The sequence below is a fragment of the Neoarius graeffei genome, chromosome 15 (assembly GCF_027579695.1).
Source record: "Neoarius graeffei isolate fNeoGra1 chromosome 15, fNeoGra1.pri, whole genome shotgun sequence".
Classification (NCBI taxonomy): domain Eukaryota; kingdom Metazoa; phylum Chordata; class Actinopteri; order Siluriformes; family Ariidae; genus Neoarius; species Neoarius graeffei.
Window position 1 is genome coordinate 22,566,810 of NC_083583.1, and position 17,289 is coordinate 22,584,098.

The 17,289-nt window shown below is 44.0% G+C and overlaps 1 protein-coding gene across 2 annotated transcripts in view; it reads right to left on the reverse strand.

Moving 5' to 3' along the window:
- Positions 1 to 17,289, reverse strand: part of strn (striatin, calmodulin binding protein) — a 184,015-nt gene that overhangs the window by 26,449 nt on the left and 140,277 nt on the right. The window contains exons 5-7 of one of the 2 annotated variants that reach the window (XM_060941036.1): positions 4,063 to 4,239; positions 3,654 to 3,789; positions 2,599 to 2,767 (exon numbers count right to left, since the gene is read on the reverse strand). In XM_060941036.1, coding sequence (XP_060797019.1) covers positions 2,599 to 2,767; positions 3,654 to 3,789; positions 4,063 to 4,239 — 482 coding nt within the window. Of the gene's footprint in view, positions 1 to 2,598; positions 2,771 to 3,653; positions 3,790 to 4,062; positions 4,240 to 17,289 lie in introns of both variants that reach the window. The other variant, XM_060941035.1, reaches the window with a different exon arrangement.

Consider the following 17,289-nt stretch of genomic DNA (forward strand, 5'->3'; position numbering starts at 1 on the left):
ACTGAAGGCCTCTCTCATATTGGCTAATGTTAATGTTCATGAGTCCACCATCAGGAGAACACTGAACAACAAATGGTGTGCATGGCAGAGTTGCAAGGAGAAAGCCACTGCTCTTCAAAAAGAACATTGCTGCTCGTCTGCAGTTTGCTAAAGAGCACATGGACAAGCCAGAAGGCTATGGGAAAAATGTTCTACGGATGGATGAGACCAAAATAGAACTTTCTGGTTTAAATGAGAAGCGTTTGGAGAAAGGAAAACACTGCATTCCAGCATAAGAACCTTATCTCATCTGTGAAACATGGTGGTGGTAGTATCATGGTTTGGGCCTGTTTTGCTGCATCTGGGCCAGGACAACTTGCCATCATTGATGGAACAATGAATTCTGAATTATACCAGCCAATTCTAAAGGAAAATGTCAGGACATCTGTCCATGAACTGAATCTCAAGAGAAGGTGGGTCATGCAGCAAGACAACGACCCTAAGCACACAAGTCGTTCTACCAAAGAATGGTTAAAGAAGAATAAAGTTAATGTTTTGGAATGGCCAAGTCAAAGTCCTGACCGTAATCCAATCGAAATGTTGTGGAAGGACCTGAAGCGAGCAGTTCATGTGAGGAAACCCACCAACATCCCAGAGTTGAAGCTGTTCTGTACAGAGGAATGGGCTAAAATTCCTCCAAGCCGGTGTGCAGGACTGATCAACAGTTACCGGAAATGTTTAATTGCAGTTATTGCTGCACAAGGGGGTCACACCAGATACTGAAAGCAAAGGTTCACATACTTTTGCCACTCACAGATGTGTCATATTGGATCATTTTCCTCAATAAATAAATTAATTAACAAGTATAATATTTTTGTCTCATTTGTTTAACTGGGTTCTCTTTATCTACTTTTAGGACTTGCGTGAAAATCTGATGATGTTTTAGGTCATATTTATGCAGAAATATAGAAAATTCTAAAGGGTTCACAAACTTTCAAGCACCACTGTATCATTACATGCCTCATAAACACAAAGGAGTTTCAGTGACTGAAATCTGTAGTCACCAACTAGCATGTGTTCTGAGGCTCACAGCTTTTATTTTATTTGTTAGCTCTGTAGCTATAGTATTGAACTTACCATGCCTTCAAATCCTGCAGTTAGCAAAGCTAGCTACCCGGGAATTATCAGGTTCTATCGAGCCCTTTATGGCAAAATTATATTTAAAAATGTTACAAATACATTCTTTACATGCCACTGAATGTGTGAGAAATCTGGCACCAACATTTTGTCTAAACATATAAAGACTGCTTTAAGATGAAAATATTGTATCTGATTTGCCTTATAGAGAATCAAAATGTATAGTTCGATACTTTAAAACGACAGATTTGTCCGTTCCTTTTGTCAATAACAAGCCGTTTGTTAACTTTAAGAGAATGTGAGGGAACTGTTGTTTATGGCTGCTATAACATAAATGATAACAGGAACGACACTGTTTCACAGAAGTTCCACAACATTAAATGCAACTACAAGTGTTGCCAGGCAAAACAAACCTCGCCCGGCAGCACTTATTTTATATTTCTCAATCATCAGCTGTCAGGTTCTAGACCTATGAAAATCCATGACCTTGAGTTTGACATTTCAAAGTCATTCAAGGTCAAAGGTCATGGTGCCAAATGAAAGCCCATATGGCACTTCCTGTAAGTTGATAATGATAAATATCTGTCTACCATCAACTGTTTTCAAGTTACAGCCCTCTGAAAATCTGTGACCTTGAGTTTGACCTTTCAAGGTCAAAGATCATGGTGCCAAATGAAAGACCATATGGCAGTTCCTATATGCTCATAATAGTAAACATTTGTCTATTGGTAACCGTTTTTGAGTTATAATGGAAAATGTGTTATTTTGACCGAAAGGTTGACCTTTCTGGTGACCTTGACCTTCACCTTGAACTGAATACTCCCAAAATTTAAATCAGGTAATCTACAGACCATTGCCCACCTACCCTGAAAATTTGAAGTCAATCGGTGCAACTGTCTAGACGCTAGATTGTCAACAGACAACCCGCCCGCACTGATTACCTCACCCTGCTTACTCCGTCGCAGGCGAAGGTAATAAACAGATAAAAAGTATACGTGTTATTCTTCCATTAATACAAAACTGCAATCACTGAGTCTTTACTGTAGAATAAGGAGAATGAAACACTTCAGGGTGGGAGGTTACTGGAATGTAATCTAAATCTACTTCACTTCGTGTCGTGCTGCATCACAGCCAGCTAGCGAATGTCAGATTTCTCACTAGTGTGTAGCTCGATTAGTTATACAGTTATAAAATACCCAATGCTGTAAATCACCAAGCTAACACCGCATGTTTAAAATCACTCTAAAGAGAACAGTTTGCTGAAGTAGCTAACTTTGTGTCGATTGGTCGTCTGAGCAAACCAATCATGGCTGTTTCTGCTCTGAGAAAACACTGTAATAATGATGAAACCTACATCAATCGTCTGAGTGGTCTCAAAACGAGCCTGACATCATCACTCTCAAAATGAAGGGATACAGACTGATCGCATAGATAATTACCCACAATGCTTCACACCTCAAACTACATTTGTCAAAGTCTTACCCCAATCAGCCACGTCTCCGGTGGCGGGAGATTCTGGCGAACCCTCCATGTCCTCACTGCTGGCCAGGAAGTCAAAGCCCTTCAGAGCCTCCTCAGTGTCCGGGTCATCGCTCAGATCAGCCGAGGAGGAGGAGGAGGAAGGAGATGGGGACATCTTCTTCCTCATCATCTGCTAGAGAGAGAGAGAGAGAGAGAGAGAGAGAGAGAGAAGGAAAGAGTGAAAGAAAGAATGAGAGAAAGAGAAAGAGCGAGAGAAAAAGAAGAGTGAAAGAGCGAGAGGAAGAACGTGAGAAAGAGAGAAAGAGCACGTGAGAGAGAAAGAAAAAGCAAGAGTGAGTGAGAAAGAGCGAGAGAGAGAGAAAGAAGGAAAGAAAGAGTGAGAGAAAAAAGAGAAAGAGCGAGAGAAAGAGCAAGAGAGAAAGAAAGAAAGAACGAGAGGAAGAAAGAGAGAGAAAAAGAGAGAAAGCAAGAAGGAGAAAGAAAAAGCGAGAAAGAGTGAGCACGGGAGAGAGAAAGAAAGAGCAAAAGAGAAAGAAAGAGCAAGAGAGAAAAAGACAGCAAGAGTGAGAAAGAGCAAAAGAGAAAGAGCAAGAGAGAAAAAGAGTGAGAGTGAGAGAAAGAAAGAGCAAAAGAGAAAGAAAGAGCAAGAGAGAAAAAGAGCGAGAGTGATAGAAAGATAGAACAAAAGAGAAAGAAAGAGCAAGAGAGTGACAGAAAAAGAGCAAAAGAGAAAGAAAGAGCAAGAGAGAGTGAAAGAGCAAGAGAGAAAAAGGGAGCGAGAGAGTGAGAGAAAGAAAGAGCAAAAGAGAAAGAAAGAGCAAGAGAGAGTGAAAGAGCAAGAGAGAAAAAGGGAGCGAGAGAGTGAGAGAAAGAAAGAGCAAAAGAGAAAGAAAGAGCAAGAGAGAGTGAAAGAGCAAGAGAGAAAAAGGGAGTGAGAGAGTGAGAGAAAGAAAGCAAAAGAGAAAGAAATAGCAAGAGAGAGAGAGAGGATTGTTGGGTTATATAATGAGATGATAGTTATTGCTTCCTCTGTACTGTACTCGGTGTAAACGCACTGTTGCCAAGTCAATGATGGTCTTTTCCCTCCCGTCACTGTCTTCATCATCATCCTCATCACTGAACTCTGCAGCTGCGCTCTCAATGAACTTGAAGGCCTCCAGAACTGTTGCCGAGTCAGACATTTCTGGTTTCCTGGGAAGGTGAGAAAATCAAACGCCAAAGATTAGTTCACCTTGTTACACAAACCATCTCCAAATAAGGCGACCTCTTATCCCATGTGAAAAAACTGAATATGAAAGAAAACCTCCAGCAGAAACTTTTGAGCAAAGTGGAAAATTGTCACAACTTTGATTTTCATCCATCTATCATCATAATAAAATTATTTTCATCTTCACACCACTGTACGTTCTCTCATTCTTGGTCCTGCTGGATTTCTGTCTGAGTCACTTCCTGCCTTTCACTCACCCCATCATGTTGGTGGTGCTTTCCTTCAGAGACGAAGGCTCCGTGCCGTTCACCATGGGCTCTGTCCTCCGTTCCCCAGCTCGCTCCACACTGTCTCCCGTCAGCCCCAGTAACGCCTTCACCCTCTGAGACTTCACATCCAGGATAGTGTCTGTGTAGCCCACCTCCTGGAGGTACCTAAAAACAGAGATAGTGTGAAAATATTTCTTTTCATACAGAATCGGTTGTGGGGTTTGTTTTCCGTTTTGGTTAAAGTGACATCCAGAGCAAACCACTGGATTTTCTAGGCTGTGCCAAGAGACCAACAAGACTATAAATCATGTAAGACACACACAGAACACTCAATATACATTTCATTTTGTTGTGAGGCACATTAAAGGAATACTTCAGTGGTTTTCAACCTTTTATATACCCACTGCTGTTGATGTGTGGTTTTTAAATTTTATCTGTACCTGCACTGATAAAAACAAACAAACAAAAAGCTTTCCTCATAACTCAAATTATAACTGGCGCCATATGAGGGCAGCCGTTTAATTCCATAAAAAAAGGTTTAAAGGTTTAATATACATGACTACAGACTTTATGTTTGATGGTCGAACAATGAAAGACATTAAAGAAAAGTTTTGCCAAAGCAGTTCTTGTGTTCATTCATTCATTCATTCATTCATTCATTCTTTCTTTTCAAATCCAAATTTCCAGCGGTGGACCAATACAAGAGAAAGTTGCTCCAGTTACTTACATTTAAACTTCCAAGTTTACTTTTGCTAATTAACACAGCCTAACATGGGGAAGCCAAGGCCCAATGGTTAGAGAAGTGGCTTTATGACCAAAAGGTTGCCGGTTTGATTCCCTGGACCAGCAGGAATGGCTGAAGTGCCACTGAGCCAGGCACCTAACCCCCAACTGCTCCAGGTATGTTGTATGTCGCGCTGGATAAGAGCGTCTGCTAAATGCCATTAATGCCATGTAATATACCATATAATGCATTAGAGCTTGTTACAAATACCGTTGTCTGAATCCAGTAAAGAGTACTACAAAATACGTTTTGCACCGTTTACCGACTGCCCCAACTGCCCCTCAGACTGCCATTATAAGTGAGCTGAGTAAGCAGAATTTCTATTTTTTCTCCCCCAAATACAAGAAAACTTCAAAATTCTTGTTCATGGTAAATCACACACAGCTACAGATGCAGGAGACAAGAGATTCAGCGAAAAACCACTGGACTTCCCCTTTAATACAACCCCGATTCCAAAAAAGTTGGGACAAAGTACAAATTGTAAATAAAAACGGAATGCAATAATTTACAAATCTCAAAAACTGATATTGTATTCACAATAGAACATAGACAACATATCAAATGTCGAAAGTGAGACATTTTGAAATGTCATGCCAAATATTGGCTCATTTGAAATTTCATGACAGCAACACATCTCAAAAAAGTTGGGACAGGGGCAATAAGAGGCTGGAAAAGTTAAAGGTACAAAAAAGGAACAGCTGGAGGACCAAATTGCAACTCATTAGGTCAATTGGCAATAGGTCATTAACATGACTGGGTATAAAAAGAGCATCTTGGAGTGGCAGCGGCTCTCAGAAGTAAACATGGGAAGAGGATCACCAATCCCCCTAATTCTGCGCTGACAAATAGTGGAGCAATATCAGAAAGGAGTTCGACAGTGTAGAATTGCAAAGAGTTTGAACATATCATCATCTAGAGTGCATAATATCATCAAAAGATTCAGAGAATCTGGAAGAATCTCTGTGCGTAAGGGTCAAGGCTGGAAAACCATACTGGGTGCCCGTGATCTTTGGGCCCTTAGACGGCACTGCATCACATACAGGCATGCTTCTGTATTGGAAATCACAAAATGGGCTCAGGAATATTTCCAGAGAACATTATCTGTGAACGCAATTCACCGTGCCATCCGCCGTTGCCAGCTAAACCTCTATAGTTCAAAGAAGAAGCCGTATCTAAACATGATCCAGAAGCGCAGACGTCTTCTCTGGGCCAAGGCTCATTTAAAATGGACTGTGGCAAAGTGGAAAACTGTTCTGTGGTCAGACGAATCAAAATTTGAAGTTCTTTATGGAAATCAGGGACGCCGTGTCATTCGGACTAAAGAGGAGAAGGACGACCCAAGTTGTTATCAGCGCTCAGTTCAGAAGCCTGCATCTCTGATGGTATGGGGCTGCATTAGTGCGTGTGGCATGGGCAGCTTACACATCTGGAAAGACACCATCAATGCTGAAAGGTATATCCAGGTTCTAGAGCAACATATGCTCCCATCCAGACGACGTCTCTTTCAGGGAAGACCTTGCATTTTCCAACATGACAATGCCAAACCACATACTGCATCAATTACAGCATCATGGCTGCGTAGAAGAAGGGTCCAGGTACTGAACTGGCCAGCCTGCAGTCCAGATCTTTCACCCGTAGAAAACATTCGGCGCATCATAAAACGGAAGATACGACAAAAAAGACCTAAGACAGTTGAGCAACTAGAATCCTACATTAGACAAGAATGGGTTAACATTCCTATCCCTAAACTTGAGCAACTTGTCTCCTCAGTCCCCAGACGTTTACAGACTGTTGTAAAGAGAAAAGGGGATGTCTCACAGTGGTAAACATGGCCTTGTCCCAACTTTTTTGAGATGTGTTGTTGTCATGAAATTTAAAATCACCTAATTTTTCTCTTTAAATGATACATTTTCTCAGTTTAAACAATTGATGTCATCTATGTCCTATTCTGAATAAAATATGGAATTTTGAAACTTCCACATCATTGCATTCCGTTTTTATTTACAATTTGTACTTTGTCCCAACTTTTTTGGAATCGGGATTGTACGTTTTGCACCGTTTACCGACTGCCCCAACAACTGCCCCTCAAACTGCCATTATAAGTGAGCTGAGTAAGCAGAATTTCTATTTGTTTGTTTTTTTTTCTCCCCCAAATACAAGAAAACTTCAAAATTCTTGTTCATGGTAAATCACACACAGCTACAGATGCAGGAGACAAGAGATTCAGCGAAAAACCACTGGACTTCCCCTTTAATATAATTTGAGGTATATTTACAGGATAGCTACATAGCAGGGCGGCAGTGTAGTGGTTAGCGCTGTCGCCTCACAGCAAGAAGGTCCGGGTTCGAGCCCCGGGGCCGGCGAGGGCCTTTCTGTGCAGAGTTTGCATGTTCTCCCCGTGTCCGCGTGGGTTTCCTCCGGGTGCTCCGGTTTCCCCCACAGTCCAAAGACATGCAGGTTAGGTTAACTGGTGACTCTAAATTGAGCGTAGGTGTGAATGTGAGTGTGAATGGTTGTCTGTGTCTATGTGCAGCCCTGTAATGACCTGGCGACTTGTCCAGGGTGTACCCCGCCTTTCGCCCGTAGTCAGCTGGGATAGGCTCCAGCTTGCCTGCGACCCTGTAGAAGGATAAAGCGGCTAGAGATAATGAGATGAGATGAGCTACATAGCAGTCTGAAACCTAAAAACCGTTTCTTTATTGCCGTTATGCTGTAATGGTGTCATGTTGGAATGGGTGCAAAACGGTAATCTATCCCATGGCGACCGAGTAACATTAACGATAATCTTTTGCCATGGCTCCAGCGGGAATTGGAACCACTGGATGCATGCGTTGTGATCAATCGTTTATGTAAATGATGATGCACTAACTTTGCAACGGAACTACCGACACTACTGTAAAGACAAATTCAAAACAACAAGGAAAGAAAACATCAGCAGATATGGCTGGATATTGGAATGGCAGAAATAAAAGAACTGTTGGCTACTTGTGCTGAAGACGAAACGGCTCTTCAGATCTCTGGTACTGTTCTTGATCCTGTGATACATGCCATGTTGTTAATTAAATAGCTAAAGTCTCCGCTCGGGCTTTCCACAACAACATGAACTTGTTGCCAAGTGAATTATACTGTACATCATATCCGGTCTTTATCAAAAAAGACGTTTTGTACGTCTTGTGGAGGTTTGCGCTCCATAGCATCCCGTTAAACACAGTCGGGTGGGAATACACGACACCCGTTCCTTTACCACTACAGAAGACTGCGTGGGAATGAAAATGTGTTATTGACTCCATGTTGTTTTTACCTGAAACATTAACAGCTTGCGCATGTATGTTTGATCTACGTAGCTAAGAATGCAGGGATCGAATTAATCACAGTTTGATGACCGTGACAGCTATGATTTTGTCCATCACATTTATTGAAGCGTGAGAAGTAAGGAATGAAACACAACAGGAAATTACTTAACTTTGGCCCCTCCAAGTGTTTAATTCCTCTTTTAAAACACAGCAAATTTGCCAACGCAAATAAATGTGTATTTATTAAAGAATGATTTTTTTATCCATTTACAGTTTTGTTTAATGTTAAGGAATGTCCGTGAAACAAGTTAGTTTGTTTTATCACTTTATATAAACAGCTCGAGTTGTTATATAACCAGTCGCCAGCCTCTCATTTTTCCTTTCTTGAAGTTAATAAAACAATTAGCTCGTTACCAAGAAACTGGAAAGCTGTCTATCCTGAAGACTATCCAGTGTTGGAAAAGTTTAAGGACCCACTTTACCTCGGACTGTTACAAAAGCCTGACACTGGAGACTCCTTCCAAAAATTCAAGTCAACTCCTGACAGAATACTTCTCCATTTCAACAATTACACATATTTACACCGATCAGCCATAACATTAAAAATAAAAATTCACAGGTGACATGAATAACATTAATGATCTCATGACAGTGGCATCTGTCAAGGGGTGGGATATATTAGACACCAAGAGAACAGTCAGTTCTTGAAGTTGATGTGTTGGAAGCAGGAAAAATGGGCAAGCGTAAGGATCTGAGCGACTTTGACAAGGGCCAAACTGTGAGGGGTAGATGACTGGGTCTGAGCATCTCCAAAATGGCACACCTTGTGGGGTGTTCCCAGCATGCAGTGGTTAGTACCTACCAAAAGTGGTCCAAGGAAGGACAACCAGAGAACCAGCGACAGGGTTGTAAGTGTCGAAGGCTCAGTGATTCGCATGGGACACGAAGCTTGGTGTTATCCAGAGATCCGTCAACCCGTCTTTTCGACGGCCTATATTAGAAGTCGACGGGCAATTTTCTGCAACGATGGGCTTCCAAATTCCCATTCGGGGATCCTTCAGAGCATGCTGTGCGTGTGCTTGGAACTCGGTCATTATGGGAAACACCTGATGCTGATTTGAGCACAATCAGTACGTGCATATAAGGACGCCGTTTTCACAGAGTTTTTGTGAAGTATTCGGTCAGGTATGCGGAAGTAGACGGATCTAAGCGCAAGAAGTGTGTTTATTAGCGGGCGTGATCTTTACAAAAACGAAACTGAAAGCAGAGTCATAAACATGGCTACAAACCAACGTGACAGTGATAATACTTCACAAAGCCTCTGTGTCCTTACATGCACGTGCTAATTGTGCTCAAATCAGCATCAGGTGTTTCCCATAATGACCGAGTCCCAAACGTGCACACAACGCGCTCTGAAGGATCCCTGACTGTAAATGCACTTTTTAAGTCAGGGTGAAAGTGGCTCTGAAGAGCTGCTGTGTTACTCATGTTCACATCACTGGATATGAATGAGCACCTTGCTTCAGTTCTGAAATTCATCTCATCTCATCTCATCTCATTATCTCTAGCCGCTTTATCCTGTTCTACAGGGTCGCAGGAGCCTATCCCAGCTGACTACGGGTGAAAGGCGGGGTACACCCTGGACAAGTCGCCAGGTCATCACAGGGCTGACACATAGACACAGACAACCATTCACACTCACATTCACACCTACGGTCAATTTAGAGTCACCAGTTAACCTAACCTGCATGTCTTTGGACTGTGGGGGAAACCGGAGCACCCGGAGAAAACCCACGCGGACACGGGGAGAACATGCAAACTCCACACAGAAAGGCCCTCGCCAGCCACGGGGCTCGAACCCGGACCTTCTTGATGTGAGGCGACAGCGCTAACCACTACACTACCGTGCCGCCCAGTTCTGAAATTATCATTATTAATTTTTTGAATACTTACCTTTGTGTAAATGAAGTGAGCATACTATAGTGTTTTTGACCTTTCCATTTGACACAGAGTCCCGCTGAATGTTTTTCCCCCTCGTTTTTCCCGTGACGTTGAGAAATCTCTCTAGATTTCTCCCCCCCCGATGATTAATTACTTTTGGTAAATTAAAAAAAACTGATGTCTTTGTTTCGTTCAAAAACACTGCAAAATTTTCACATACCGATCAACAACAACTAACTCGTCTGAATGAAGCACTACAAGCATGCCCGCTGTCATGGCGGCGTAGTTACCGTTGCTATGGGGTCACGTGATGGTGCAAAGCCTCTATGAGAGAAAATTATGATGAAATAAAAAACAACCTCACCTGAGACGTGTGCGCCAAGATTGCCAAGATTGCACCAAAGGGCCCCAAATTTGCGTTAATATTTCAAATTTTCCTGGAGAAGCATGCCCCCGGACCCCCCTAGATTCCGTATCAGGTGCCCCTGCTGACACCCTTCTCTCAATTTCTAGATAATACCCCGACACGAAGGCTAGCTCATATGGTCCAATCCCACAGAAAAGCTACTGTAGCACAAACTGCTGAAAAAAAGTTAATGCTGGCTAAAACATAAAGGTGTCAGCAGTTTGTTGCCAGTTCTCTGGTTGTCCTTCCTTGGACCACTCTTGGTACGGTAGGTACTAACCACTGCATACTGTGAACACCCCACAAGATGTGCCATTTTGGAGATGCTCAGACCCAATCATCTAACCATCAAGGTTTGGCTCTTGTCAAAGTCGCTCAGATCCTTACACTTGCCCATTTTTCCTGCTTCCAACACATCAACTTCAAGAACTGATTGTTCTCTTGCTGCCTAATATATCCCACCCCTTGACAGGTGCCACTGTAATGAGATCATCAATGTTATTCACGTCACCTGTCAGTGGTTTTAATGTTATGGCTGATCGGTGTATGTGGAGCATCCACTGTCCAAGCCCCTGCGTAAGATGTTACTGTAGAAATGATAAGGTATTAAAACGAGTGGTGGTTTGCCTTGCAGCCGGAACTACTCTCGGAGCTGTTTCAGAAAATTAATCAACACCTCCTGACCAATCAAGAAACAAAAATTTGTCATCTCATCTCATCATCTCTAGCCGCTTTATCCTGTTCTACAGGGTCGCAGGCAAGCTGGAGCCTATCCCAGCTGACTACGGGCGAGAGGCGGGGTACACCCTGGACAAGTCGCCAGGTCATCACAGGGCTGACACATAGACACAGACAACCATTCACACTCACATTCACACCTACGGTCAATTTAGAGTCACCAGTTAACCTAACCTGCATGTCTTTGGACTGTGGGGGAAACCGGAGCACCCGGAGGAAACCCACGCGGACACGGGGAGAACATGCAAACTCCGCACAGAAAGGCCCTTGCCGGCTGCGGGGCTCGAACCCGGACCTTCTTGCTGTGAGGCGACAGCGCTAACCACTACACCACCGTGCCACCCCACAAAAATTTGTATTAAAAAAAAAATGTTGCATAATAATTACTGAAAACACCACCAAAGATAACATGTCGCTTTGCTGTAAACGCCACAAAACATTTGTGTATCTTACTGTCTGGAAAACATGGTAGTTGTGTATTATTACAGAATTGATCATTTTTATTATTAGGATACAGTCATGGACTCATTCAATGAGGAAAATAACGAATGAAAGAGGTGCGTTAGAGAGAGACTGCTTAAAAAGTTTAAGCATTAGGAATAAGACTTAAGGAATCTGACCCATAACATTAGAAGTCGAGTGCAGCAATACCAGCTATAACATCCACACGCACAGTATTACACAAATCAGGATGAGATTATTAACCATTCGTTATGTCCTTCAGTAAAAACTCATCTCATACCTTGTGATGGCTTTAGCAACACTCCAAAACATCCAACCCCACAACCCTCTCCTAAACTTCCTGCTTGAACTGATGTGTATCTCTGAAGAATTTGATCAGAACATTTAAGAGCCAGCTTTAAGAGAGAAAAACCAGGAAAGAAAAAAAAAGTGAAAGAGAAAAGGAGGAGAAAGGGAAGCGTTCTGTCTCTTGCTGTACCAGTCTCTCCGGGTACAGGAAGGCTGAATGCCCCAACACAATCCACCATTCATCCTCCTTCACTGTCTCTCAAACTGTTTTCTCTCCCTCCCTCCCTCACACACACACACACACACACACACACACACACACACACACACACACACACACAACTACCCTTCATGACCCTATCTGACAGTGACACAAACCACTGAGTCCACTATGTTTTCTCAGCATTTATAATTTTTTAATGACCAACTATGAATTACTGATTTGTGATTCTTTAATAGGGCGGCACAGTGGTGTAGTGATTAGCGCTGTCGCCTCACAGCAAGAAGGTCCTGGGTTCGAGCCCCGGGGCCGGCGAGGGCCTTTCTGTGCGGAGTTTGCATGTTCTCCCCGTGTCCGCGTGGGTTTCCTCCGGGTGCTCCGGTTTCCCCCACAGTCCAAAGACATGCAGGTTAGGTTAACTGGTGACTCTAAATTAACCGTAGGTGTGAATGTGAGTGTGAATGGTTGTCTGTGTCTATGTGTCAGCCCTGTGATGACCTGGCGACTTGTCCAGGGTGTACCCCGCCTTTCGCCCGTAGTCAGCTGGGATAGGCTCCAGCTTGCCTGCGACCCTGTAGAAGGATAAAGCGGCTAGAGATAATGAGATGAGATTCTTTAATATTTTTGTGTCGTTCCTGACAGGGGCCTATGTACAAACTACATAAGTTGTATAATGATGTCATGACTTGTATTGCTATGTATTATTTAACTAACACGCTATCATCCCTCCCCCCCAGTTAACAGAACTATTTGAATCTATCAAGTGCACAAAAAAAAAAAAAAGACTTGAGAATGAGAACAGACAGAAGATGCACGTGGAGGGGTGGGGAAAAAAAGGTTTTAAAAAGTATTTGGTCTCACTTGCTCATTCCTGATGAGGCAGAATGCTCTAAAGTCAGCCATCTCCTGAATCCTGAGTCACTGAGATCCCTGAAAGTCTCATCTCATCTCATTATCTGTAGCCGCTTTATCCTGTTCTACAGGGTCGCAGGCGAGCTGGAGCCTATCCCAGCTGACTACGGGCGAAAGGCGGGGTACACCCTGGACAAGTCGCCAGGTCATCACAGGGCTGACACATAGACACAGACAACCATTCACACTCACATTCACACCTACGGTCAATTTAGAGTCATCCCTGAAAGTATCATTTATTATTCTATCCACATTCACTGGATATGAGCAATCGTGTGCTCTGATTGGCTACTCTACTACTAGGCTATCAGCTCATATACCATGAGTAGAGAAAAACAAAACGGCAGAGTGTGCTGCTGAACAAACCGAGGATGAAATAAAAACTCTACTTGAAAACAAAACCCCAACAAATACAAAAAAAAGGAAACAAAATATGGAATGGAAGTATTTGATGGTAAGAACACATCTTTTTTATTTTTCAAGAATGATTATAGCATTTTTCACAAACTGTTCCTGTCATTTCGTCGGTTTGTTTACATTCTAAGTGGAAATTATTTTGTTGGACGTTTTGTATAAAGTTTTTATTTATCGAATTTGCAAAAAATAAAAATGCTCCGTTTCTTAAAATGCAGTCAATGTGGATAGAATAAAACAGTTATTCTGGGGGCGTCGTGGCTCAGGTGGATAAGGCGCCACACCATAAATCCGGGGACCCGGGTTCGATTCCGGCCTGAGGTCATTTCCCGATCCCTCACTGTCTCTCTCTCTCCCGCTCATTTCCTGTCTCTACACTGTCCTATCCAATAATAAAGGTGAAAAAAGCCCCAAAAAATATCTTTAAAAAAAACAAAAAACAAAAAAAACACAGTTATTCCACTCAATCTCGTCGTACATGAGCTGGTAGCCGACTCGATTTCGTGGAATAACTGATATAGTATGGGTCAACAAACAAATGTGCATGTTATATAAGCTGTTGCTAGAAGACGCCCGATTGGTGGAGGAATAATCAAAGTCACTACACTAGCACTGTTGTGAGCTCATCACTGTGTGTGTGTGTTGGGGGGGTTGATGTGTCATTGTACTCCGATTCGCCAATCTTGTCACTGTGTATTTTGTCTCACACACACACACGCACTGAATACAGAGATAAGTGAATATGGCAGGCTGCTGTTCGCTCTTTGTGTGTTGGCTCTCTCACTGCAACACACTGATCCATTCCTGCGAAGTATTCGTTCACATTAGATTAACCTCAATACTAGCAGCGTCTCTGCACTACTCACCCAGAACAGGAACTCAATGTATATATGTATGTGTATATATATATATAAAAAAAAATTTCCTTCTCACCCCCAGCGGGGGGGTGGTATCCATGTCATCCTCAAGCTCGGGTCCTTTACCAGAGGCCTGGGAGTTTGAGGGTTCTGCGCAGTATCTTCGATGCTCCTAGTACTGCACTCTTCTGGACTGAGGCTTCAGATGTTGTTCCTGGGATTTGCTGGAGCCACTCTCCCAGTTTGGGGGTTACTGCCCCAAGTGCCCCCACTACCACGGGGACCACGCAACCCTTGACCTTCCACATCCGTTCCAGCTGCTCTTTCAACCCTTGATACTTCTCAAGTTTCTCATGTTCCTTCTTCCTGATGTTGGCGTCAGCTGGGATCGCCACATCTATCACCACCACCCTCTTCTGCTCTTTGTCCACCACCACTATGTCCGGTTGGTTAGCCAGGATCTGCTTGTCAGTCTGGAAGCTGAAGTCCCACAGAACCTTGGCCCTGTTGTTCTCAGCCACCTTCTGTGGTATGGCCCATTGGGACTTGGGTACTTCTATTCCATACTGGTTGCAGATGTTCCTGTATACTATCCCAGCCACTTGGTTGTGCCTCTCCATGTACGCTGATCCAGCTAGCATCTTACACCCTGCTACTATGTGCTGGACTGTTTCAGGGGCTTCTTTGCACAGTCTGCATCTTGGGTCTGATCTACTCTGGTAGATCCTGGCCTCTATGGCTCTTGTGCTTATGGCCTGTTCTTGTGCTGCCATGATTAGTGCCTCTGTGCTGTCTGTCAGTCCTGCATTATCCAGCCACTGGTAGGATTTCTTGATATCAGCCACTTCCTCTATCTGACGGTGGTACATGCCATGTAGGGATTTGTCCCTGCAGGTTGTCTGTTCCTCCTCCTCCTCTGCGCTCTCATCAGGGTTCTGCTGCCTGAGACATTCACTTAGCAGTTCATCCTTTGGGGCCATCTTTCTGATGTATTCTCGGATTTTCGATGTTTCATCCTGGACCGTGGTCTTGACGCTCACTAGCCCTCGGCCTCCCTCTTTCCGCTTAGTGTATAGTCTCTGGGTGCTGGACTTGGGGTGGAACCCTCCATGCATGGTGAGGAGCTTTCTAGTCTTGATATCTGTGGCTTCTATCTCCTCCTTTGGCCAGTTTATGATACCAGCGGGGTATCTGATGACTGGTAGTGCGTACATGTTGATGGCTCGGACCTTGTTCTTACCATTCAGCTGACTTTTCAGGACCTGCCTTACTCTCTGGAGGTATTTGGCTGTGGTTGACTTCCTTGTGGCCTCTTAATGGTTTCCATTAGCCTGTGGAATGCCAAGGTACTTGTAGCTGTCTTGGATATCACCTATGTTGCCCTCTGGTAGGTCAATCCCCTCAGTCCGGATCATCTTGCCTCTCTTTGAGACCATCCGGCCACACTTGTCCAATCCGAATGACATCCCTATGTCATCGCTGTAGATCCGGGTGGTGTGGATCAGCGAGTCTATTTCTCTTTCGTTCCTGGCATACAGCTTGATGTCATCCATGTAGAGCAGGTGGCTGATTGTTGCCCCACTACGGAATCGGTACCCGTAGCCGCTCTTCGTGATGATCCGACTGAGGGGGTTCAGGCCTATGCAGAACAGCAGTGGTGATAGCGCATCTCCTTGGTATATGCCGCACTTGATGTTGACTTGGGCAATGGGTTTTGAGTTGGCCTCTAGGGTTGTCTTCCACATTTCCATTGAGTTCTGGATGAAGGTCCTTAGGTTCCTGTTGATCTTATACAGTTCCAGACATTCCAGTATCCATGTGTGTGGCATTGAGTCGTAGGCTTTCTTGTAGTCAATCCAGGCAGTGCACAGGTTGGTCTGTCTCTTCTTACAGTCTCGGGCGACTGTTCTATCGACCAGTAGCTGGTGCTCGGCTCCTCTGGTGTTACTGCCAATCCCTTTCTGTGCCTCACTCATGTATTGAGCCACATGCTTACTCATTTTTGCCGCAATGATGCCTGACAGGGCCTTCCATGTTGTGCAGAGACAGGTAATTGGCCGGTAGTTGGATGGGATGGGCCCCTTCTGGGGGTCCTTCATGATTAGGACTGTCCTGCCTTGGGTTAGCCATTCTGGGTGGGTCTCATCCCTCAGCAGCTGGTTCATCTGTGCTGCTAGGCGTTCATGGAGTGCAGTTAGCTTCTTCAGCCAGTACGTATGGATCATATCGGGGCCTGGTGCTGTCCAGCTCTTCATCTTGGACACTCTTTCTTGGACGTCTGCCATTGAGATGGTTACTGGTTCTTGTTCTGGGAGGTTGCTGTGGTCAGCTCTTAGGTCCACTAACCATTGGGCATCGGTGTTGTGTGATGCCTTTCTTTCCCATATGTCTTTCCAGTATTTTTCCACCTCAGCTCTTGGTGGGTCTGACCGGTTGTTGTTCCCCTGCCACTGAGAGTACACCTTGGCTGGTTCAGTGGAGAACAGCTTGTTTATTCTCCTGGCCTCTCCCTCCTTGGTGTATCTCTTCAACCGGGTGGCCAGAGCTGTTAGTCGCTGTTTGGCAGTTTCGAGTGCCTCTGGTATGGAGAGTGAGTTGTACTTCCTGGGTGCCCCTTTATTCACCATGTTCCCTTTCTGTAGTTCAGCTAGCTGGCTAACTTCTCTCCGTGCTGCCTTTATCTTGGCCTCTAATCGTCTCTTCCACGGTGGATACTGTTTGTTATGTCCCGAGCCCACCTTGTGTCCAAGCATCTCCATGATTACTGTTGCTGTACTGTGTATCAGCTTGTTGGTCTCAGTGATGGTTCTTGTGGAGATTGTCTTCAGAGCAGCATTCACATCAACTAGTAGATCTTCTGAAGGTACTTGGCAACTCAGCTTCGGTATTCGTCGGGGGCT